Consider the following 22,555-nt stretch of genomic DNA (forward strand, 5'->3'; position numbering starts at 1 on the left):
TCTTCCGCAATCTGGCTCCCCGGTGAGGAAGCGTCTGTCTCCGGCCCTGACCTGGGGTGCAGGCCCCGCAGTGCTCAGGGGCTGCTCGGGGGTCACTCCTGGTGAAGCTCGGGACCATGTGGTGTGGGCCCCCCTCTGACCTCAGTCTTTTTTTTGGGGGGGGTCACATCTGGCAATACTCAGGGGTTACTCCTGGCTCTGCACACAGGAATTACCCCTGGTGGTGCTTGGGGGACCATATGGGATGCTGGGAATCGAACCCGGGTCGGCCACATGAAGGCAAACGCCCTCCCTGCTGTGCTATCGCTCCAGCCCCTGATCCCATAGTCTCAAAGAGCATTTTGATGGAAAAACTGAAAGTCGAATTGAGAAACTTTTAAGTAACATTTTTAAGGAGCGCAGAGAGAACACGGCGGGCAGGGCGGCTGCCTCGCACTCTGCCAACCAGGTCTGATTCCGGGCACCACACGGGGCTCCTGAGCCCCGCCAGAGCACAGCCAGGGGTCAGGCCTGAGCACTGCTGGGTGTAGCAAAAGAAAGAAGAGAAAAGTCAGTGAGACATTTCTTGCATGACAGGAGCGGGGAGAGCGGGCCCTCTCCAGGGCCCACAACGGCCAGCCTTCAGGCCCTTGTCCCTGCCGGCCCAGGCCGCTCTCTCAGTGGGTGGGTTCAAGGAAGGTCACAAGCCATCTTATTCATCTTTTTTTTCCCCCAGGGGTTTAGGGGGCGATGTTAGACCACACCTGGCAGTGCTCAAGTCTTACTCCTGCCTCTGTCCAGTGATTTCCCGCCCCGCCCCCCATGGGGCTGGGAGCCACGTCAGTTGCTGGAAATCAAACCCAGGCCAGGGGCTAGTCCAGTGCCTACCTGCTGCCCTATCTGTGGGTCTCGGGGAATACTCTAAGTGATTAGAACAGGGCCTGACACACGGCAACCTCTGTGTGTGTGGATAACACATCTGAGCTGCATCAGGCCCGTGGGCTCAGTGCTGGGGAGCAAGAACCACTCCTGGTAGTGCTCAGGTCTTACTCCTGGCTCAGTGCTCAGGAATCACTCCTGGCGGCGCTCAGGGGACCACGGGCACGGCAGGGGAATGAATCTGGGTCTGGCTGTGCATGGCCGGCGCCTACCCCGTGCGCTGGGGCTCAGGCCTCGGGCTTCTACTTTTAAGGAAAGGGAAAAGGAGCGCAAGGTTCCCGTTCGCTCCCTCCTCCCAGGGAAAGCCCTAGGCCGCGAGGCGGGACGCGGGTCGGGCAGCAAGCAGACCGGCCACCCCGGGGTTCAAACTCGGTGTGTGCGAGGCCCGGACCCCGGGCGCGGTCAGGAGAGACCCTCCTGGGGCGGCGCGGGCGGGGGCCGCTGGAGGCCGGCGCAGAGGTGGGCGCTGCGCTCGCCCGACTCCCCGTGAAGCGTTGGATGCGGGACGCTCCCGCGCGTGGGCCCGGCCGCGGGGGGGGTGGTCCCCGGGGCGCGCTCCAGCCCGCCGGGCGCCCCCACCCCGAGCGGGCCCCCGGCGCGGCTGCATCCCGCCTCCCGCGCGCGGGCGGGCAGGGGAGGGGCGGGGGCGGCGCTGGCCGGCGGGTCGGGGCGGCTGGTCAGCGGGCTGCGAGCCGCGCCGGGCATCCCGCGGGACACGGCCGAAGTTTCCCGAGGAGCCGCCCGCGCCCCCGGCGCGCCCCGGCCGGTCCCCAAGTCGGGAGGCGCCTGCGCACGCGCGCTCCGGCCGCTCCCCCCGCGCCCAGCAGGCTCCGGGCCGCGCCCGCCCCGCGCCCCGCGCCCGCCCCGCGCCCCGCGCCCGCCCCGCGCCCATGCCCGCGCGCGCCCGCCCGCCCCGCCGCCCCGCAGCGCGACCCGGCCAGCGGCGCTAGCGGCGGGGCCATGGACGCCGAGCCCGGCTCGCCGCCCGCCGCGCAGTCGGCGCTGGACAAGAACGTGGCCGAGCTGACCGTCATGGACGTGTACGACATCGCGTCGCTCGTGGGCCACGAGTTCGAGCGGGTCATCGACCAGCACGGCTGCGAGGCCATCGCGCGCCTCATGCCCAAGGTCGTGCGCGTCTTGGAGATCCTGGAGGTGCTGGTCAGCCGCCACCACGTCGCGCCCGAGCTGGACGAGCTGCGCCTGGAGCTGGACCGGCTGCGCGTGGAGAGGATGGACCGCATCGAGAAGGAGCGCAAGCACCAGAAGGTGAGTCGGGGGTCCCGGGAGGGGCAGGGGCCCCTCAGACGCCAGGTCACCACGCAGCCCGGAGCCCGGGGGCAGAGCTTGGGAACCGCGTCTGCGACCTTATCCGGTTCAGCCAGGGCTTGTCTCAAAATAACACAAAGTAACAGTGATGCCAAATATTACCAGGGGAGACCTCTGCCTTGTGCTAGCTGTGTGGCCCCGGGTCAACGTCTTAACTTCTCTGCACTTTGTTTTGCTTGCATGTCTAAGATGCACTAACAGGCTGACGGGTAAGAATTCATCCCAGGGCATGTTGTCAGCCTGGCCGCATCTCAGCCACACATGTGCACGCCAGGCTTTTTCCTCTCCGGAAATCTCTGTCTCTGACTCTGTCTCTGTCTCTCTGCCTCTCCCTGTCTCGCTCTGTTTCTGTCTCTGTCGCTCTGGCTATCTGTCTTTTTCTGTGTCTCTGTGTTTCTGTGTTTCTGTCTCTGTCTCTCTTGGTCGCTCTGTCTCTTTCACTGTGTCTCTTGTCTGTGTCTCTGACAGTCTCTGTCTCTGTTGGTCTCTCTGTCTCTGTCTCTCACTGTCTCTTTTCTGCATCTCTGTCGCTGTCTGTCTCTGTCTCTGTCTGTGTCTCTGTCTCTCTCTCTCTCTCTCTCTGTGCATTCTTTCTCCCTCGCACTCCTCCTTCCTGTGTTTCTCTAAATAAAACGACATTCCGTCACAGGAGGAGAGAGGTGGAGTGACGGGAGGACTGTTCCTCGGTAGTATTATTGTTCTTCAGTCTGGGGCCGTGGGTTTGGGCCACTCCTGGCTGTGTGCTCAGTGGTCAGATAGGCACCGGGGCATGGAAGGCCGTGCCCTGCTCTCTGCCCCAGCAGCGTCCTTCTCCGGAAATGAACTAGCCCTTCCGTGCACAGGCCGGCCAGAGCCCCCTGCTCCAGGCCTCTCTCCCCCCAGCCCCCTGGACGACCTCCCCGGCCCCTCCCCCTCCCTAACCACTGCCCTCAGCTGCTTCTCCTTGATTCTATCTTGACTCCTCCCCGGGTGCCTGGGTAGGAATTATCTCCAAATTGCCGAAGAAACAGGTTCCAGCAGGCTGAGCCCCCTGCCCCTCCCCCAGGGGCCAGTCCCCCCCACACTGCCCCTGTTTGAACTGGGGGAAGGACCATGGGGACAGCAGGCCGCTGCCCTTCCCTGAATCATGCCTGAATCTGCCCCGGGAGAAGGAAGTTGGAGGCGCCGTTTCCTGCCCAGCCTTGGCCGGGAAGCGTCTGTCAGGCAGTGCTGGGGTGGGGGCGCCTTCTGAGGGGCCCGTGGGCTGCATGGCCCTGGTCCTGGCTTGCTGTGCGGCCTCAGGAAACACACTTGGCCTTTCTGGACCTCCCTGGCACACCGCCATGGATCCTGTGTTTCCGCTGAAAATAGCCTGCCTGGTTCTGCGCTGGCCCCGCCATGCCCCTGCCCTCAGCCCCTCGGTGGGGGCCGAGAGCTTGCGGACATCCCTCCCCAGCCCTCGTGTTGGGGTGCCCTGGAGCAGCGTCTCAGAAACAGGCTGGGCAGTGAGCCAGCCTCTGTGCCTCAGTTTCCCTGGCAGTGAAGTGGGGACCGTAGGGGTCCCAGGCTTGGAGGGCCCGGAAGGCTTCAGACCCCACCCTCCGCCTTCACCTGTCACTCTGGAGAACTGGGGCCTGCACAGGAACGGGGCTGCAGGGGTGAGGGGGTGCTCAGCGGGCGCCCAGGGCCTCTGCCTCTGCCCTCTGCTGTGTTTTCTTTCTGGTGCCCCCAGGCTCGCTGCACGCTCTCCTTCCCTCCCTCCTTCCTCCTTCCTTTCTCTCACTGTTCCCCGGTCCCCAGTGCCTGCTAACCCCCGCTGCCCCCACCCCCCGTGACCGCTGCAGTGCCCCTGCCTTCCCGGAGGGCCCCCATTTTGGACCGTGACCAGGGCTCGAGTGGGAATTGTACCTACCGTCGCCCCAGAGGGGTCTTGCCCTCCGGGCCCTGGCTTCCTCCCGGGGTGCGGTCTCGTAGCGACACGGACCATGTTCCTGAGCTCACTCAACTTTATTGGGGGTTTGGACCACACCTGCTGGCCTCAGGGAATGCTCCCAGCTCTGTGCTCACATGTCACTCCTGGCGATGCTTGGGGGACTTGCCACTCAGTGCCAGGAATGGAACTGGGGTCAGCACGTGCCTTAGTCTCCTACCCCCCGTCCATGCCCGAGCCCACCCTATCCAGCCCACGAGCGCTGACTTTTGTGACATAGCTGTCAAGCCCACTTTGCCCAGAAGTATGATTTTTATGTGTCATCAATGAGGAAAAGCATTTCTTTTGGGGATCCCTCCCAGCGGTGCTCAGGGGTTACGCCTGTGGGATGGCAGGATTCGAGCCTGGGTGGCCACGAGCAAGGCTGTCCCCTCCTCGCTGTGCTGCGGCTCTGGCCCCTGCAAAGCGGGTCATTACGGGGCTGAGCCCTGAGCCTTCCCGCGGGGCCGTGTGCCAGGGGATGGCCCCGAGACCTGGGCGCGAGCTGGACGGTTGGACCTCAGCAGCCCCACAACGAGCCGTCCACTCCCGGCTCTGGACAGGACAGGTGTGCGGACGGGGCTCCACGGCCGGTCGCTGTGGAGACCGGGGACGGGCGTGTGGGTGTGTGGTTGTTGTTGTTGGTTTGTTTGGTCTTGGGGCCGCAGGGCGCACACCTGGCTCTGGGCTCAGGGGTCGCTCCCAGCAGGGTACAGGGGACTGTGTGGGGTGCCGGGGATCGAGCCTGGGCACGGCAGGTGCCCGCAGCCTGGGCTGTGGCTAGGGGAGGGCGAGGGGCAGAGGTGGGGCCTGTCACACAGCTGAGGTCAGTCAGGGAAAGGGGGTCCCGTCCTGGGGTCAGAGCCTGCCCTCCGCCTGCCCCGCCCCCTCACTCTCATCTCTTTGGGGACAGCAGGACCCTAGAAGGCCAGACCAGTCCCCTCAGGGCCCAGACAGTGCCACCAGCACATCCACAGAGCAGGCCCTGGAGGGGCAGGACCCCCCGCAGGTGCCCCGGGTCCTTCATGCCCAACTGGGGCCACCAGGGAGCGGGAAGGGCCTCGGGAGCGTGGTCACGCGCCACCTCTGCCCCGGCCCCGCTGCCCGGGACCCTGGAGCCACTCCCGAGGCCTTCAGGGAACTCTGCTCACGGCGGGCTCCTGGGGGTCCTCGTGGGGGCGGGCTGAGGGTGGAAAGGCGGGATGACCCCGGCCGCCCTCCTCACACACATGCCCACAGCTGCCTCGGGGTTCCCCGTGGTGGGCCTGTCCCGGCCCAGCAGCCGGCCCGCGGGATCAGGCAGCCTCTGCCCACACAGCTGAGGACCCCCAAGTCCCCCCTGTCCCCATGGGCACCGGCTTCATTGAGTACGCCCCGCAGTCGACCCTGGATTCATTTCTCAGTTTAGGGGTCGCCCGCGGCCGTGCTCAGGCTCCTCCCCACTCTGCGTTGGGGAGTCACGGGGTGCCGGGGTCCGGGTAGGCCTCCTTCCCCCCTGTGCTCTGGTCTCCGGCCCCTGCTGCCTCCTCATGCCCGCACCCGCAGCCCCGGCCACCCCTGCCACTTGCTGCGGTCGCTGTGGACGCGGCTGGGCAGGACGGGGGGGGGGGGGGCACAAATCGTGGAAGAGCCACACGGGGCGGTCGGAAGCGTCCAGTCTCTGGGGCTTGGGGCTCTGCCATGAGTAGCCTGCAGCAGTGCTCCAGGCCTGAGGACAGTCTGTGTTTGGTGGCCAGGGGACTGTGCGACGGCCAGGCAGGAGCGCGGGTAGGGGTGCAGGCAGGGGTGTGAGCTGGGGCATGGGCAGGGCGCAGGCAGGGGTGCGGGTAGGGGTGCAGGCAGGGGTGTGGACTGAGGCATGGGCAGGGCGCAGGCAGGGGAGCGGGTAGAGGTGCAGGCAGGGGTGTGAGCTGGGGCATGGGCAGGGCGCAGGCAGGGGTGCGGGTAGGGGTGCAGGCAGGGGTGTAGGGCACAGGCAGGGGTGCGGGTAGGGGTGCAGGCAGGGGTGTGGGCTGGGGCATGGCCAGGGCACAGGCAGGGGTGCGGGTAGGGGTGCAGGCAGGAGTGTGGGCTGGGGCATGGCCAGGGCACAGGCAGGGGTGCGGGTAGGGGTGCAGGCAGGAGTGTGGGCTGGGGCATGGGCAGGGCACAGGCAGGGGTGCGGGTAGGGGTGCAGGCAGGGGTGTGGGCTGGGGCATGGGCAGGGCGCAGGCAGGGGTGCGGGTAGGGGTGCAGGCAGGGGTGTGGGCTGGGGCATGGGCAGGGCGCAGGCAGGGGCGCGGTAGGGGTGCAGGCAGGGGTGTGGGCTGGGGCATGGGCAGGGCGCAGGCAGGGGTGCGGGTAGGGGTGCAGGCAGGAGTGTGGGCTGGGGCATGGGCAGGGCGCAGGCAGGGGCGCGGTAGAGGTGCAGGCAGGGGTGTGGGCTGGGGCATGGGCAGGGCGCAGGCAGGGGTGCGGGTAGGGGTGCGGGTGGAAGCACCTGGGTGGTGTCACTCCTGAGGAACTTCCCAGCTGCTTCCCACAGTGCTGTCCCTTCTCATCCCGCCTTGTCCGAGGGTCCGTGTCTCCCGTGCCCGCCATCCAGAAAGCCCCCGACCGGCGTTTCCGTTCCTCAGGACAGGCAGGGCCTGAGCCCCCTGCACTCCCCGGCCCAGGGGCACGGGAGCTCCCCGGGGCCCCCTGAGCCGCTGGGCCCTTGTCCATCCCTGCTGCCCCCCGAGGAAGGCTGAGGTGGGGACGTGGACACGCAGGAGGTGGCCCGGGGTTGCCTGCCCGCTGCCCTCTCTGGGCAGTGCAGAGCGGCGAGCCATGGTGGGGCTGTCCTGGCGAGAGCACGCCGTGCCGCCGCTGCCCCCCGCGCCCATGCCCTCGGCTTCACGCGCGCCCGTCCCTTCGGCAGGAGCTGGAGCTGGTGGAGGACGTGTGGCGGGGCGAGGCCCAGGACCTGCTGTCGCAGATCGCGCAGCTGCAGGAGGAGAACAAGCAGCTGCTCAGCGACCTGTCCCACAAGGACGCCGGCTTCTCCGAGGAGGAGTTCCAGAAGCACGAAGGTAGCGCCCCCCCCCCGGCCTGCGCCGTCCGCTCGAGGCCCGGCCACCCCCTCCCGGCCCAGGCTCTGGTGATTCAGCCCGTCCAGCTGGTGGGTTCCCAGATCTCCCACTTCCAGGCTTTTGTCCCGATCCCTGGAACAGGCCATACTCGGACAGGGCTGGCCCCTTCTTCGGGAAGCTTATCTGCCCGTGTCCAGGCTATATGGATGACATGTGTGTCAGACGGAGGCGCATCTGTGCGGGGGAAGAAGCAAAACAAGGGGAAGAGGGTTGAGGGGAGAAGGGGCAGCTTTAGACACCACGATCAGGGTACATGGCGGCCCTGGCCCAGCGGCAGGGGGAGCCATACAGCTCTCTAGGGAGAGAAGCAAGTGCAAAGGCCCTGTGGCATGAGGGCCAAAGAAAAATCAAAGCCAGGTCTGGAGAAGGCAGCAAGACCGACTGTCAGGGATGAGGTCCCAGTGGTCCTTGGGGCTGACTGTCCCCAGTGAGGTCTTGGCCGCCCTCGATGGTGAGGCAGGGCCTTGAGACCCAAGTTCAGATTCCGTCCCCGACACACTGGGAAGAGTGTGGATCCGTGGGGTTCAGGAGCAGGATGGCACCCAAGACCCGACACCCCTGGGGTCGTTGGACCCTCATCCATCCCTGCAGTCATCTAAAACCTCCTGCCCAGCACCCCTGCAGGGGCTGCTCGCCCCGAGAGTCTCAGCCCACCACTGCCAACTGCCGGGCCTGGGGTCCCCGCGCGAGCCCCCTCCTCCTGCTCAGCAGGTCAGGGTGAAGGTGGTGCCCAGGCCTCTGCGGCTCAGAACCTGGGTCACAGGCGTCGCTGGAAGTGTGTGCGGTGGACGTGGGGCTCGTCCCTTGGCCGCCCGGCTGGCGGATTTGTGTAGGGCAGAGGGGGGACCCGAGGACGCTGCCCAGGTCCGGCCCTAAACTAGCACTTAATTGCCCTGACCCCGCAACCGAATCCTGTGCACTGTGGCACCCCATGTAAGGGGGGGACACCCTCGTCCCCCTCGTAGGCTGCTGGAGTGGCGCCTAACGGTCACTCTGTGCGTGTCAACTGCCCTCACTCAGGGCTCTGACTTTGTCACCTCCTTACTGAGCACTTGAGGGAGACGTGGACCCAGAGACAGACAGAGACTGGCCCAGGGCCACACAGCCGCCGGCCTGGCGGGGCTGGGAAGGGAAGGGCCTTTGATTTTGTGGGGGCCATACGGGGCTGAGGGTGAGCCCGGCATGTAGCCCGGCCCCGTGTTCCGGCCGCCGGCTGGATCCCGCCCCAGGACGGAGCTCGCTGGCTCATTCCTTCCTTCGTCGGTGGGCTTCGGGCTGCCCCCACCTGCCCTGCGTGGCCTTTCCGCATGTCTCCCGGGATCCAGTCACGGCTTGAGGCAGCTCTGCTGGGCCCACAGGGGGACCCCACAGCCCTCCTGTTTGGGGGCCATACCCAGCAGTGCTTGGGGGCTACTCCCGGCTCCGTGCTGGGGGGGGCACCCGGCCCCCCGCATGCAGACTCCACAGCCCCGGCTTTGACCCACCCCAAGCCCCGACAGCCCTCTCCCTGCCGTCCCCGCAGCCCCCGGGGTGACCAGTGCCTTGGGCCGGGGCCGGGCTGGTGGGTGCAGGCCCCGCCTGGCGGAGGAGGCCTCGCTCGGCTCGTCGTGAGTCAGCCCACTCGGCGGCGCCAGCTGAGACGCACTTAATTGGCATCCGGCGTGGGGGGACCCTCGTTAGCTCGGGGGGCTGGAGTCCCCCGGCAGCCCCACCCACGGGGAGACGGGAGATACCAGCCATGCCTTCGCGGTTATTTTTACTGGGCACGGAAACCATGGGAACGGCAGGCTGGCGCACGCCCGCGAGGGCAGTGCCGCCGTGTGAGGCAGCCGGGAGGGGCCCGGGGCGGGCAGGGCCTGGCTTTCTCGGCGTTTGCACCGGACACCCTGTCACCCTCCCCCGAAGCCTCCGCCTGGCGATGGTCCAGGGGCTGAGCACAGGTTCTGCATGCGGGAGGCCGAGTCCAGCATGGCATGGTCCCCGAGCACTGGGCTGGGAGTCAGTGCCCAGCACTACCCGAACAGAGAGCGCCACCCTGCTCTATTCCCGGGAACCATGTAGCTGGAGGCTAGCAAAGAGGGGAGGGGGCTCGTGAGGGGTCGCTAAGACCCCCGGCCTGTGGGGCGGGGCTAGAGAGGCCCAAGGCCGGGAGCACTGTGCCCGGAGGGGTCAGCAGCACCGGCCCTCCCCGGGGTCACTGGCCCCGGGACTGCACTGCCCATTGCTTCACACCCAGAGGCGGGCCGGAGCTAGCGGTGAGGACGCGCCCCAGGGTCCCCCAGACGCCCCCAGACGCCCTGAGCACCCCTGGGTGCTAGCCCGCAGGGACAGTGACGGTGCTGCTGGGCTCGTGCGAGCACCTGGGCGGGATGGTCTGTCCGCCGAGGGCACCAGCGGCCCTGGGTGTCCTGAGCCCGCTGGAGCAGGTGGTGCAGGAGCAGGAGGGGTGTCGAGGCCCGTGGGTGGCCCCCGCCCCGCCGGGGGACGGTCACCAACATGGTCGCCTACAAAGCCTCTGAAACTTGCTGGGGCTTCGGTATGTCCGCACACATGTACACGGATGCCCACCGCGTGGACGCCCAGAGAGGGCGGCAGGGTGTCCCTGCCAAGCCGGCTCAGGGAGTGACCCAGCAGTGTCCTGCGACAGCTGCAGACTGTCCCACGCAGAGGACAGGGTTGTGGAGAGAAGGGGTGGGGGAGAGCGTGCGGGGGGGGTAGGGTGGTCAGGCCTTGTCCACTGCTGCCCCCAGCGCCATATACGGAGAGGGGCAGGGGTCGGAAGGCGGAGCCTGGAACCCAGAGGAGGGGAGGCACGGGCCAAGGTGGGGTAGGGGGAGATGCAGGGGTGTGGGGGGCGAGGGGCAAGGTGGGGTGGGGAGGGGGGAGGCGCGGGCCAAGGTGGGCCCGGGAAGCAGGTGCCGGGTCGGGTGCGGGGGAGCGGAGGGGCGGAGTCCTGCTGGCAGGTGTGTGTGGGGGGGCTCACTACAGCCCTGCCCACCCCAGGCATGTCCGAGCGGGAGCGGCAGGTGATGAAGAAGCTGAAGGAGGTGGTGGACAAGCAGCGAGACGAGATCCGGGCCAAGGACAGGGAGCTGGGGCTGAAGAGCGAGGACGTGGAGGCCGTGAGTGACCCGCCCGGAGCTGCTCCCGGCTCCTCCTTGGACCCCGGTGGGGGCCCGGGAACAGCAGGGAGGGGCCGGGCAGTGCCCGACTGGGCGTCAGCCTGCACCGTTCTCGGCCCCCCTTGTGTCCCGGGCCCTGAACAGTGCCTGCCTGAAGGAGAAAGGTGCCCCCTCCCCCCCGCCCCCGGCATGGGTCAGCGCGCAGACGGTCAGGCTCCTCTCCACACTGCCGGCGGGCTGGGCCAGAGACAGGGTTCAGCCCGGAGGGCGTTTTGCCTTGCGTGCAGCCGCCCAGTTCAATCCCCAGCAACCGGGAGCCACTCCCAAGTGTGGAGCCAGGAAGTGTTAAGCCCTGAGCATCACCAGGGGTAGTCTGAAAAAAACAAACAAACAAAATGCTTTATAAGTCTATTTTTTTTCCCCTTTTTGAGTCCCACCTGGCGATGCTCAGGGCTTACTCATGGAATTACTCCTGGCGGGGCTCGGGGGCCCATATAGATGCCAGGGATCGAACCTGGGTCAGCCGCATGCAAAGCAAATGCCCTCCCAGCTGTGCTAAATCTCTAGCTCCTGTTGTGCTTCTTGAGTCCGCAAGTAGACGAGCTCAGGGCTGACTCTTGGCCCTGTGCTCAAGGTCATTCCTAGAGGGCCTCGGAGGGCCAAGTGGGGTGCTGGGGATTGAATTTGGACTGGTTGCCTGCAAGGCAAGTGCTCCCCACTGTCCTATCCCGGGGACCCCGTCGGTGAGAACAGGATCTGGTGAGGCTGGAGCCACAGTCCAGGGACCCTCAAGTGCAGAGGCAGGAGGAAGACCCGAGCACCACTGGGTGTGGCCCAGAAAACAGAACCCAAAAGAACAGGAGCTAGTTTGGGGCTGGGGAGAGCCGGCCGGGGGGTACGGGGGCAGCTTCGGCCCCCAGCACAGCCAGGCGTCGCCCCAACGTGGAAGAAGAGGAGATGAAGGGCTCTTAGCAAAGGGAGGGGGGCCCTGTGGGCGCAGGCCGGTCCCCAGGTGCCCAGACCCGGCCCCTGTGTGTCCGCAGCTGCAGCAGCAGCAGAGCCGGCTGATGAAGATCAACCACGACCTGCGGCACCGCATCGCTGTGGTAGAGGCCCAGGGGAAGGCCCTGATCGAGCAGAAGGTGGAGCTGGAGGCCGACCTGCAGGCCCGGGAGCAGGAGCTGGGCGGCCTGCGCGCAGAGCTGGGCCGGCTGCGGGAGCGGCTGCAGGGTGAGCCCCGCCAGAACGGGGCGCCCGAGCCCGAGGTGAGGGTCGCCGCGGGAGCCGCGGGCTCAGAGGTGCTGGGGTGGGCCTGGGGTCCCGCAGCCCCGAGGGCCCTACGCCGGGGCCACTTGCCCGGCCTGGTTTCACTGGTGTTTGACTGCGGGACAGGCCTGGGAGGCCAGGAGCTGCCCAGCTGCCTGCCCGTCACCCCGCCGAGGGCCAGGGCCCAGGGCCCCCCACCAGGCGCTCTCAGCGCACAAGACCCTTCAGTGGTGCCTGCGCCCTCCGGGAGTGGTCTGGGGGCTCGACCCTCTCGGGTGTGGCGGGGTTGAGGGGTGAAGGGTGGGGAGGGTCTCTGAAGGCGGAGAGGTGACCAGCCGTACCTTGAGGGAACCGATGGCCTTTGGGTTTTAGGGATGCGACAGTCGTGTGTCCGGTAGCGCTGGCCCTGCACGTGGCCGACCCGGGTTCCATCCGCAGCTCCCTGTTCCGAGCCCCTGAGGGCGGGGCCGGGAGTCAGCCCTGAGCACCTCCAGGTGTGGCCCCCAGACCCCAACCCAAAGAAACGGCAGTGGCAGCCACCTGCTGGCATCTCTGCCGGCTGCCCACGGTGCCCGCTGCCAGGAGAGTGGGCAGCCGGGTGAGAGTGGGCGTAGGACGCCTGGGGGCTGCATTGGTGTCACCAGGTCCAGACCCAGGGTGAAGACAATGCTCACTGGTTCCTGCCGGACTGGCCGGGGCTGCTGGGCTCGGGAAGTGGCCTTGGTGGCCCGCGCCCAGGGGACATGCCCGCTCTCACTGCTGGACTGCAGGGCGTCTCCCTCGGCTGTGTCTGAAGGGCCCCTGGGGACTAGTGGACAGGCCCAGATAACCCGAGCCACCTCCAGGTCCCTCGGGGGTAGGCCTGGAAGGCCGCGCTGGCCACCGGGCGGCCACTGCCCAGCAGGAGGACCTCTCGCAGGCTCGGGCCCGGTCAGGCCAGTCCTGGGCGCTGGCAGTGCCTGGTGTCCTCCAGAAAAGCTGGCCCCCACCGTACCCCCACCTGCCCTTCTAAGAGGGTCCCTGAGTCAGGCGGGAACCCCCCAGCTGCACGAAGTGGGGGCTGCCCCCTCTGTCAGGTCCGTTGCGGCCTGGGAGCAGGCGAGGACCCTCTATCTGGGCAGGAAGGGCCCCCAGACGCAGTGCTAGGGCCAGAGTGGGCGGGAGGAACGGGCACTGCCCCGGGCCTCCTGACCCACCTGCCCGGGACGTGCCAAGAGCCCTGATGCAGCGGGGGCGGGGGGTCAGCCCAGCAGGTAGAGGGGGCCATGGGCAGCCTCAGGAGGAGCGCAGGGGTGGGGGCACCAGCAGCCCTGCAGCTCCTGTGGGAGCCCATCACCCCATTTCTCTTCCAGTGGGAAATCCAAGCCCTAATCCACATCCAAACTCCTCCCTAAAATAGTCAATCTCGAGGCTCAGCACTGAGCCGAGACGCGTGTGGGTACCAGGGGCCAAAGCCAGGGCCGGGCACTCTCGGGGCCGGAGCGATAGGGCAGCAGGATGGGTGCTGGCCTTGCACACAGCTACCAGGGCTCAGTTCCCAGCACCCCTAGGGTGCCCGGGCCTGCCATGAATGCCCTGAGCACAGAGCAAGGAGTCAGCCCTGAGCTCGCCCTGTGTGTCTGTCTCCCCCACCCCTCACAGAGGGGCTTGTTCTCTGCCTCTAGCAACATCCCGAGCCCCCCAAAGGATAAAGCAGGACAGAGGGAGGGTCGGATAAAGTGTGTGTCGGGGCTGGGGCGGGGCTGGGATGCCCGCCAACTCCTACCCGCGCATCAAGGCCCCAGGCGGAGACACTTCACCGTGGCCACGTCTTCCCCGACCCTCCCCAGCCTCGGCCGATGACCCTGCACACCTGCAGCTGAGCGGCTGGTCAGTGCTCGTGAAGGGGAGGGATACCGCACCAGCAGGGTGCTCACTGGCGCCCGCCGGGCAGCGGCCAGTCCTGCGTGTCCTGAGCAGTGGCTCCGGGAGGAGGGAACCCCGCTGACCCCTCTGACCCCCGCTGACCCCTGCTGACCCCCACTGGGCCCCACTGATCCCTGCTGACCCCTGCTGAGCCCCACTGATCCCCTCTGACCCCCGATGACCCCTGCTGACCCCCACTGGGCCCCACTGATCCCCTCTGACCCCCGCTGACCCCTGCTGACCCCACTGATCCCCACTGATCCCCTCTGACCCCCGCTGACCCCTACTGACCCCCACTGGGCCCCACTGATCCCCGCTGACCCCCGCTGAGCCCGGCTGCCCACTCAGATCGGTGCACTTGGTGCTGCCCCTTGGGAAGTGAGAGTGAGGTGCCCGTGCAGTCACGGGCCTGCGGTGGGGACCCTCCTCCCAGGTGGGCTGGACAGCTGGACGGTGGGCGACTCGACAAGGCTCGGCGTGTCCTGCTCAGGCGGCCCTGCCCTCTCGGCCTGAGCCTCCCTGTCACCTGACGCCCGCAGCGGGTGGTGTCCCCTTTCAAGTGTCCTTCCCTGGGCAGCACATGCCCTCTGTCTCCTGCGGCCCTCCAGCCTGGCCTGGCCGCAGCCTCTCTCGAGTCCCTCCCTGGGCCTGGGGTGGCGGAGCCTTAGAGGCCCCTGGCGGGCTCAGGGCTGGGGACGGAGGGACCGCCTGGTGCCTGCCTGAGAGCTGCCCTACCCTCGGCCCACAGCACCCGAGAGGTCGGGGCTTCACCCTGGTCTGACCCCGTAGCACCAGGTGCAGCCCCCAGACCACGGGGCAGGCCAGGCGCTTGCCCACACCCAGCCCACCTGAGCCCTCCCAGAGGGACCCGGCAGCTCGGGCTCACGCCTGGCTCTGCTCTCAGGAATACACCTGGCGGGTGCCGGGCACCATGTGGGATGCTGGGGTTGAACCTGGGTTGACCACGTGCAAGGCTAGAGTTCTCCCCGCTGTCCAGACCCTCTTTCAGGCTTTGAAATGAGATCGGGGCCGGGGGGTGGGGGGAACTGTGTGGAGAGGGGTCGGTGTGGAGGGGGGACAGCGCGGAGGGCCACGGCTCTCACCCCTGTGGGTCCAGCAGCCCAGAGCGCCCCAGGCCAGGCTGAAGGCCTCACGACTTGGCCTCCTGCAGGCGGAGCTGGGGATGGAGGAGTGCATGGCCGAGGCGGAGAAGCTGGCACTGGACCTCAAGGACCCGAACCGGCCCCGCTTCACGCTGCAGGAGCTGCGGGACGTGCTGCACGAGAGGAACGAGCTCAAGGCCCAGCTCTTCGTGCTGCAGGAGGAGCTGGCCTACTACCGCAGGCAGGGCCGGGCGGGGGCGTGGCCGGGCGGGGGCGTGGCCGGACCGGGGCGTGGCCAGACGAGGGGCGGGGCCCGGAGGGGGCGGGGCCGGGCGGGAGGGGAGGTGGCCCTTGACCCCCAGGACCAGGCTGTGTCTGAACCTGCCCTGGGCAGCCTTTGGGCTAGAAGCGCTTCTCAGCTCACCTTTCTCAAACTCTGGGCCCAGGCACATTTCCTTCCCGCTTGGGCCACACCCGACCACGCTTGGGCGGCTCCTCCAGACTCAGTGCTGGGGACTGTGCAGTGCCAGGATTCGAACCCAGGGCCTCACACACGCAGAGCAGGCACTCACCCACTGAGCCCGGCCCGGGTGCATTTTATAACCACGACTTTACGGCTGTTGGAAAGGGACGTCCCTGGCCCTGCGGCTGGCTCGGCCCGGCCAACCCAGGCACAGTGGTGTCTGCAGGGAGCGCTTCGAAGGCCCCCCTAAACAGAGAGAAAGGCCCTCGCCGCCGAGAGCTCGCTTCTGCTGCTGCCACCAAGTGAAAAGGCACTGGGGTCCGCCCGGCCCCGGCCCAGCGCCGTCTGGGCTGCCGTCTGGCACACGGGCTTCTGGCCAGCGTGACCACGAGAGGGTTCAACGGCACTGGGCAGTGTGCAGGGGTCGCCAACGGTGTGGCCGGCGGCTGCCATGGTGGTGGTTCCAGTGGGAAACCTCTCCACCAGTGTGGAACACTCCTTGTAACCGCCCCGACACACACCCCGAACTGCTTCACGCGTGCCCCCTCTGTCCTTCGCTCCTCCCGGCGGAGCACAGTGCTCGCGCTTCAACCTCAGGACCTTTGCACAGGCAATTCCAGGCACTGGGAAGTCATGGCCCCGCTCAGCCGTAGTGCGCTCCTGGCCACTCAGGGTCCTGAGGCCTCGCCTCCTGTCACACCTGTCCAGAGGAGCCTCATCCCGGCACTCTCTCACTTCACCCTCTTCCTGGCGTTTTGGTTGGTTGGTTTGGGGGTCGCACAGGTTCTCAGTCCAGGGGGATCTTTTGTTATGCCCCAGTGTCGCTACTGTGCTTGCTTGTCTGCTCCTTGCCAGACGGGGCGCTCTAGGGGCCGGAACCTTGGAGCAGGGCCTTACAGAGCGGCTCACCCCAGTGCCCGTGGGGAGGCCCCACCCTGGTTGGGAAGCTGCGAAATGCAGAAAGTGACTGCCCCTGCTGTGTGCTGGCACACAAGAGGCCTTACTGACCCTGGCATCACAGGCATTCGAAGAATGGGGGGGCACTTTTGACTTGGGGACGGGTGAAGCCAGGAGGGCTCCGTGAAGGTGGTGTGGGAATTAGGTCTCTCCCAGAGAGAACGGTACCAGCCGGGTTGGGATACAGGGTAGGGGGAACCTCTCGGAGGAAAGAACCACAAGTGTGGAGACAAGCATTGGAGCAGAACCGGAAACAAGATGTGGTTCAGTTTGGGTCGAGCCTTGGAAGGAAACCGGAAGTTGGGCTGCGGGTTCCTTCCCTGAAACTCCACATCTTCAACAAGGGGACCACAAATCCCTGTGGCTGTCGCCTCCAGAGGGACCTTCCTCTTCACTGGCCCTGCTCTTCACTGATTGGCTAACCCCTGGGGAGGGCCAGGACAGGCCCACTGCAGCCCGGGACCGCCCTCCCACTCCCCACCCAGTGCCCTTCTAGAATATTCTCACCAAAGTCTCACCAAACATTCTCACAAAATTTTTGACTCTTTATCTTTTCGATTTTTTGGTTTTTGGGACACACCCAGCTGTGCTCAGGGCTCACTTCTGGTGATCCTGGGCCCGGGGGCCTTCGGGGCTGGGGGAATCAAAGCGGGGTCTGTTGCATGTAGGCAAGTGCGCCATAGTATCGCTCGAGCAACATGTTTGACTCTTTTCTCTCCTTCCAGTGAAGAAATGGAAGAGGAAAATAGGATACCCCAACCTCCACCCGTCGTGCACCCAAGAATGTCCCCCCAGCCCGAGTCTGGGATCAGGCGGCTGTAAGTGAGGGCGGTGTGTGTTGGGGGGCAGGGTGCTTGGCTCACACTTCGGGGGCACCTGCTCCAGGCCTGCGTTACCACTAATCCCCTCCGGGGTCCTCCTGGCGTCCTGGGCAGAGGCTGCGGCTCTGGCTGGCTTGGGTGTGTGGGTGGGTGCGGCCCCGCGCCTGGGAGGGCCGTGGCATCTTCAGAGTCAGGACGGACGGGCCACATACCCCTCCCGATTCAGGCTGCATGTGGGCCGCGGTCAGGCCCAGTGCCCGGGGCACCCTAGTCCTTGCCCTCAACTAGACAGTAAGCCGTGTTCCAGAGCCGAACCCAGATCCTCGTGCATGCAGAGCCAGCATCGGCCCTGAAGACCTCTAGAGTTGGCTGTGCCGGGACCCGGGCCGGGCGGGCACCTGGGCTGGCCGGGGGCCCGGGCAGGGTTGGGGATCTGGCCTGGGTTGGCGCCTGGGCTGGGCGGGGCCCTGGGCTGAGTGCTGGGGGCCTGGACTGGGCGGAGGGCTGTCTGGGGGCCTGGGCTGTCTGGGGGCCTGGGTTGTGTGGGTGGGCCTGGACTTAACCTCTGGCGGGTTCGGGAGGGGTCGTGGTCCCCAATTCCCGCGAGCAAGGAATCATTTCCTGGGGGTGAAGCCTGCAGTCACCCCACTTTGGCCATTACTGGTCAGTCACCTTCCACGGGTCGCCTGAGGACAGCACCACACAGTCACCCCAAGTCCCGTGGCGCAGTGGTGCCTAGTGACGGGGTGCTGTGCCCACGCCGGGCACGCAGGCTCCATCCCAACCTTAGCAGAGCTGAGCACCTTGGAGGCCTGCTGGCCACGTGACCGTGAGCCAATCACAGCAAGGGGCGGGAGGTGTCACATGACAGTCCCTTGGCCAATCAGTGTAGTGCAGTCACTGGGCGGTCACGTGCTTGCCCTGGCCCGAAGCGTGGTGAGTCCGGGCGGCGCTTTTGGCCTGTTCAGAATGACGCCGAGTCAGCCAAGCAGATGCAAGTGTTGGGTGGGGGTGTGGGAGCCCCGTGGGCAGGACCCTGGAGTCAGCTGGGTACCCAGGAGAGGGGCTTCCCCTGCAGTGCCCCAGCGCCTTGGTGCGCCCAGAGGGCCAGCGTTCCTGGGGCCCAGGCCAGGCTCGTACCCTCTCGCATGGGCCCCTGGTTGCTCAGCCCACCTGGGACTCTAGGCCCGGCAGGGGAGCAGCTGGAATGGAGTAGCCAGAGCCGGACACGGGGGGAGAGAAATCGTCTCCGCTGCCCAGCCGGCCTTGGGATAGTTGAAGCTCAGATGACACAAAAGGCTTTTGACCAGCTGGGGCGGGACACTGGTGCCCTTTGTCCACCTCAGCTGCTGCCCAGGGGCTGTGTCAGTTTAGCCTTTCCCTGAAGGCCAGCACCAAGATGGCAGCACCAGAGGCCGCCCTGCCTGCCCGCCGTGCTGTCTATCAGAGCCTGATGCCCCCGGCTCCAGGGCACCTCAGCCTCCCCAGCAGCACCTGACCAGCACCTGTCCTTAGTGGCTGCCACCCTGTCCCTGCTGACTGCTGCCAGCACACATCCTGGCCGGACTTGAGAGGGCTGGGGCTGCTCCTCGCTCTGGCACACCCCTGCCAGCGTATCTGCACCCGGTGGGGATATGAATGCACCCAGCCCTCCGTCTGCGCCTGGCCTCCTTCTGACTCTGCCTCCCCGCCCCCCTTCTCCCTCTCCTCTGACGGTCACTAGCTGTGGGCCGGCTGCCCAGTTCCCTTATCTCAGAGGCCTGGCTGCATTTCTGGGGCTGACTGGTCCAGGAACCAAAACTGGCCAGTTGCAGCCCTGTGCCCTGTGCTCAGAATAGCCCGGGGCCGAGCAGCTGCTGGCCTTCAAGGCTGCTTGGCACTGCCCGGGAGGGTCACGCGCGGGCCCCTGGGACAGAGGCCCCCGGCCCTGGCCAGTCAGCGCCCCGCTGCCCAGCACAGGCGCCCAGCTGCAGCAGAAAGGCGGTGGCGGTGCTGGGGTGGGGGGGAGGCCGGAACTGACCGGCTGTTCCCCGAGGCTCAGCCAGTGGCAACAGGGGCACATTCTGTCCCTGTCCTCCTACCCACCCGCCTCTCGTCAGCCCGGAAATAGCTTCTTCACAGCCACCTGTTACTCCACCTGAAGGGCTACCAGAACATCCTTCAGATGGAATCTTCTGGAAAGGCTTGGGGGAGATGGGAGTCAGATGCTGATACCCCACCTCCAAGGCGTCAGCTAATGTCCCTGGACATGTGTCTCTTCACCCCTGGCCTGCGGGGGCGGGCCCAGCTCCCAGGAGCCCCTCTCCCCCCCCCATTGGCTCCCTGTTTTGGCTTCTGCTTCTTGCCACCGCCCCCGATCACCTCAGCTGTCTCTAGACCAGGAGACCAGGGCAACCGAGGGGACGTGTGGGTCATGTGCCGTGGTGCCCCTGGTTCTGGGGACCAGCCCAAGGGCACAACACTAAAGGGACAGCTCAAGGGTAGCAGCTGGAGGAAGCCTGGCCGGGCCCCTGGGGCCTTGGTGGGCCGGCTCAGGCGCCTGGCCGGGCCCCGCAGGGTGGGGTGCGGTCACCTTCCACCAGGACACGCGGCGAGCCGCCCCGGCCGGGTGGGCAGCCCTGCAGTGCCCTTGACCCTCCTCTTTCTCTCCCGTGTCTCTGCTCTCCGCGCAGGCTCTTTACCGCCATCATGCCCATGGTGGCCGCCGGACTCCTGCTGGAGGACCCCACCCTGCAGCCTGTCCGACGTCTGGTTTCCCTTGTAGGCGCCGCGTCCGTCTGCCTGGGGGTGCCGTGCGCTGCATGGCCTCGCGCGCGTGTCCGTGTGTGCAGGGTGGAGCTGGGCGTGCTGGGCTCCGTCACCGATAATCCTTTCTGTCTTTTCTGTTTCCGTTCTAAAACCACCTTCCCCTGGTCCAGTAGAGACGGTCCCTTACACGCCGGGTCAGTAATCCACGCCGCTGTGACTGCCGCGAGTGACGGTGACTAACGTGTGTTTCCAGCCTCACGCCCTCGCTTCCTAACCCGCGTGTCGTGCCAAGCCAGGGGGGGCCTGTTACCAGAAAAAAGCAAAGGGCACGACCCCTCCACGGGGCTGCCAAGCAGCCCCCTGCGCCCGTCAGTCGCACGGGGGCTCGCGCGCACGCTGGCGTGTTGCTGCTGTGTTTCTGGCACTGCCTGTTGAGCCCGCGTGGTCAGCTGGGACGTGCACCCCTGCAGAGCCACGGAGGCAGCCCCGAGGGGTGGCTGACCACCAGAAACTGCCACATACCCCCAGAAAGGGCGGGGGCACAAACGTCTACCCGGAGGGTCACTCGTCTCTCTGCCCCCGAGAGCTGGTCTTTGCCCAGGAATGGGGCAGGGAGGACCTGGTGAGCACCGGGCCAGGGTGGCAGGAAGGCCAGCTTAGCTGGCTCCCCCGGGGTTCCGGGAAGTGTGGCTGCCATGGCAGCCCCGAGCTGGGCCCGGCTCTGCCTGAGGAAGGCCTTGTTTTACCTGGAGGGATGGCGGCCTCAGACACAGCTGCCAGCGGCCGCCCCCGACGCTGCCCAGGGCCACTTGACCCGCTCATCACCTCACCCGGGATTTGGCCTTTACTGTGCAGGGGCGGGTCAGCCTGTGGCCGTAGCTTCAACCCCAAGCACCGCCAGGCCTTGCCCGAAACCAAACCCAGATTCATTTGGGGGTTTCTGCATCGTCAGGGGTAAGGGGCCGGGACCCTCTGGGAGCCTTTACTGGTATCTGAGTTTGTTTGGGGCCCAGCTGGGCAGTGCCCGGGGCCTCTCGCAGGCCTGGCAGGTTCTCTGGTGCCGAGGCTCCAGCCCAGGAACCTGCCAGCACCCCGAGCGCTGTGTCCACTACTCGGTCTCGGGGCGCTGGGGGCCAGCAGGGCCTCACCTCTGCCAGACGTGTCTCTGCCACTGAGTCCAGCCCCCAGCCCTCCCCCTGTAGCTTTCTGTTGTTTCTTGACTCCTGCTTCTGTGCTCGGGATCACTCCTGGCGGTGCTCTGGGGACCATATAGGGTGCCAGAAATCGAACTTGGGTCAGCTGCATGCAAGGCAAGCGCCCTCCCCGCTGTCCTGTTGCTCTGGCCCAGGCCCCGTAGCTTTTTATTCCCGTTAGTCAAGAGAAGAAATCTTTGGTAGTTGTCAGTGTGAGAAACACTGCAGACGTTATACGGGACCACACACATGACCACACACCTGGGACCACACATCTGACCACACATGACCACACACTTGGGACCACACATGTGACCACACACCTGGGACCACAAACAGCTAACCACAGATGTGACTACACAGATGTGACTACACACCTGGGACCACACATGGGACCACACACGTGACCGCACACCTGTGATCACACATGGAACCACACACACCTGACCGCAAACCTGGGACCACACATCTGACCACACACATGACCACACACCTGGGACCACACATGGAACAACACACGTGACCGCAAACCTGGGATCACACTTCTGACCACACACACCTGACCACACCTGACCACACACCTGTTCGCTCTGCACAGGCGCCATGTCGGTGTCCTGCCCCCGCTGCTGCTCTCGAGTAACTCCCACCTGGTTTCCTTCCCACACCCGGAACTGGTTTGCTCTTCGCTGGCTGCTCTGTCCCGGCGTTGCAGAAAGCGTCAGGTGCAGAGCGGGGGCAGGCACTCACTTCTCTCTCTCCCCTGAAAGGTTTAGCTTCTTCTCCCGCGACAAGAGGCGCCTGGCGAACACGCAGAGAAGCATGCCCATCCCGGAGTCCTTTGGCCAGTGGGCCAGCTCCCAGCGTGACGACGGGTACACGGAGCAAGGCCAGGAGGCCCTGCAGCACCTGTGACCTCGGCCCCGCACCGCGTGCTCAGACGGACTCTCAGCCAAGCCCTCAGACAAGCTGCCTCTCTGGGGACGCGCTGAAAACTGAGGCCAGACTCGCAGAAACGTTTCTCTATGCCCCGGGCTGTCACCGTTTGTAATAGATGACCCGCTCCTTAGAAGATCTATTTAATAACACAGTGAACTGAGGCCAGACTTCGCGTTAACTTCAGTAACTTTTTGATGCCAAATACACCCTCAGCACTAGCACTGCTGCTCGCTTTGCAGGACAGTCTCCGTGTGGGGCTTTGACTTTCACGTTTGTCGGACTCAAGGGGGAGAAGGGGAGTGGTGACTTGGTGAGTTGCCTTCAGGAAGTTGGCGAGGTGACAGCATTTCACATGAGTGGATGCACGAGACTCGGCAGGCAGGCCGGGGTTGGCGGCCCGAAGGGGACACTGCAGCGGAGACCGCAGTCAGCACCAGGACGGCTCTGCCGGAGGTGGGTCTCGTGACACCTTGTCACCAAGAGCTGGAGCTGTGGCAGCTGGAAGGAGTGCCTTGAACTCGCTGATTTAGCCAGTGTTAACCAAACAAAGTTGCTGACACTTAGAGGGCTGTTTTTGTGTGGATTTTTTCCCCTGGCCTTTCTCCTTTTAGCCTGGGCTGTGTCAGGTACCTTTTGAGAAGGCGGTGACAAGTGTCCCCAAGCAGATTGGGAAGGGGTCCCGGGAGCCTGGGGGACACAGGGTGGCGAGTGGGCAAGCGGGGAGGGGGCTGCGGGG

General features: G+C 66.1%; 1 protein-coding gene across 1 annotated transcript; it reads left to right on the forward strand.

Annotated features, from left to right (window-relative positions):
* The first annotated feature begins 1,806 nt into the window (after nucleotides 1–1,806).
* On the forward strand, nucleotides 1,807–22,382 carry RILPL1 (Rab interacting lysosomal protein like 1). The gene is made up of 7 exons (XM_055147340.1): nucleotides 1,807–2,187; nucleotides 7,095–7,245; nucleotides 10,309–10,427; nucleotides 11,471–11,692; nucleotides 14,770–14,942; nucleotides 16,847–16,939; nucleotides 21,651–22,382. Exons 1-7 carry the CDS (start codon nucleotides 1,879–1,881, stop codon nucleotides 21,793–21,795), a joined length of 1,212 nt encoding a protein of 403 aa, XP_055003315.1. The 5' UTR covers nucleotides 1,807–1,878; the 3' UTR covers nucleotides 21,796–22,382.
* Nucleotides 22,383–22,555: the final 173 nt, after the last annotated feature.

Source organism: Sorex araneus, chromosome 9, assembly GCF_027595985.1.
Source record: "Sorex araneus isolate mSorAra2 chromosome 9, mSorAra2.pri, whole genome shotgun sequence".
Taxonomy (NCBI): Eukaryota; Metazoa; Chordata; class Mammalia; order Eulipotyphla; family Soricidae; genus Sorex; species Sorex araneus.

Coding starts and splice junctions, on each gene's coding strand:
- RILPL1 (XM_055147340.1), top strand. CDS start 1,879: ATGGACGCCGAGCCCGGCTCGCCGCCCGCCGCGCAGTCGGCGCTGGAC. Junction 2,188..7,094: donor AGGAGCGCAAGCACCAGAAG/GTGAGTCGGGGG, acceptor TCCCTTCGGCAG/GAGCTGGAGCTGGTGGAGGA. Junction 10,428..11,470: donor AGAGCGAGGACGTGGAGGCC/GTGAGTGACCCG, acceptor GTGTGTCCGCAG/CTGCAGCAGCAGCAGAGCCG.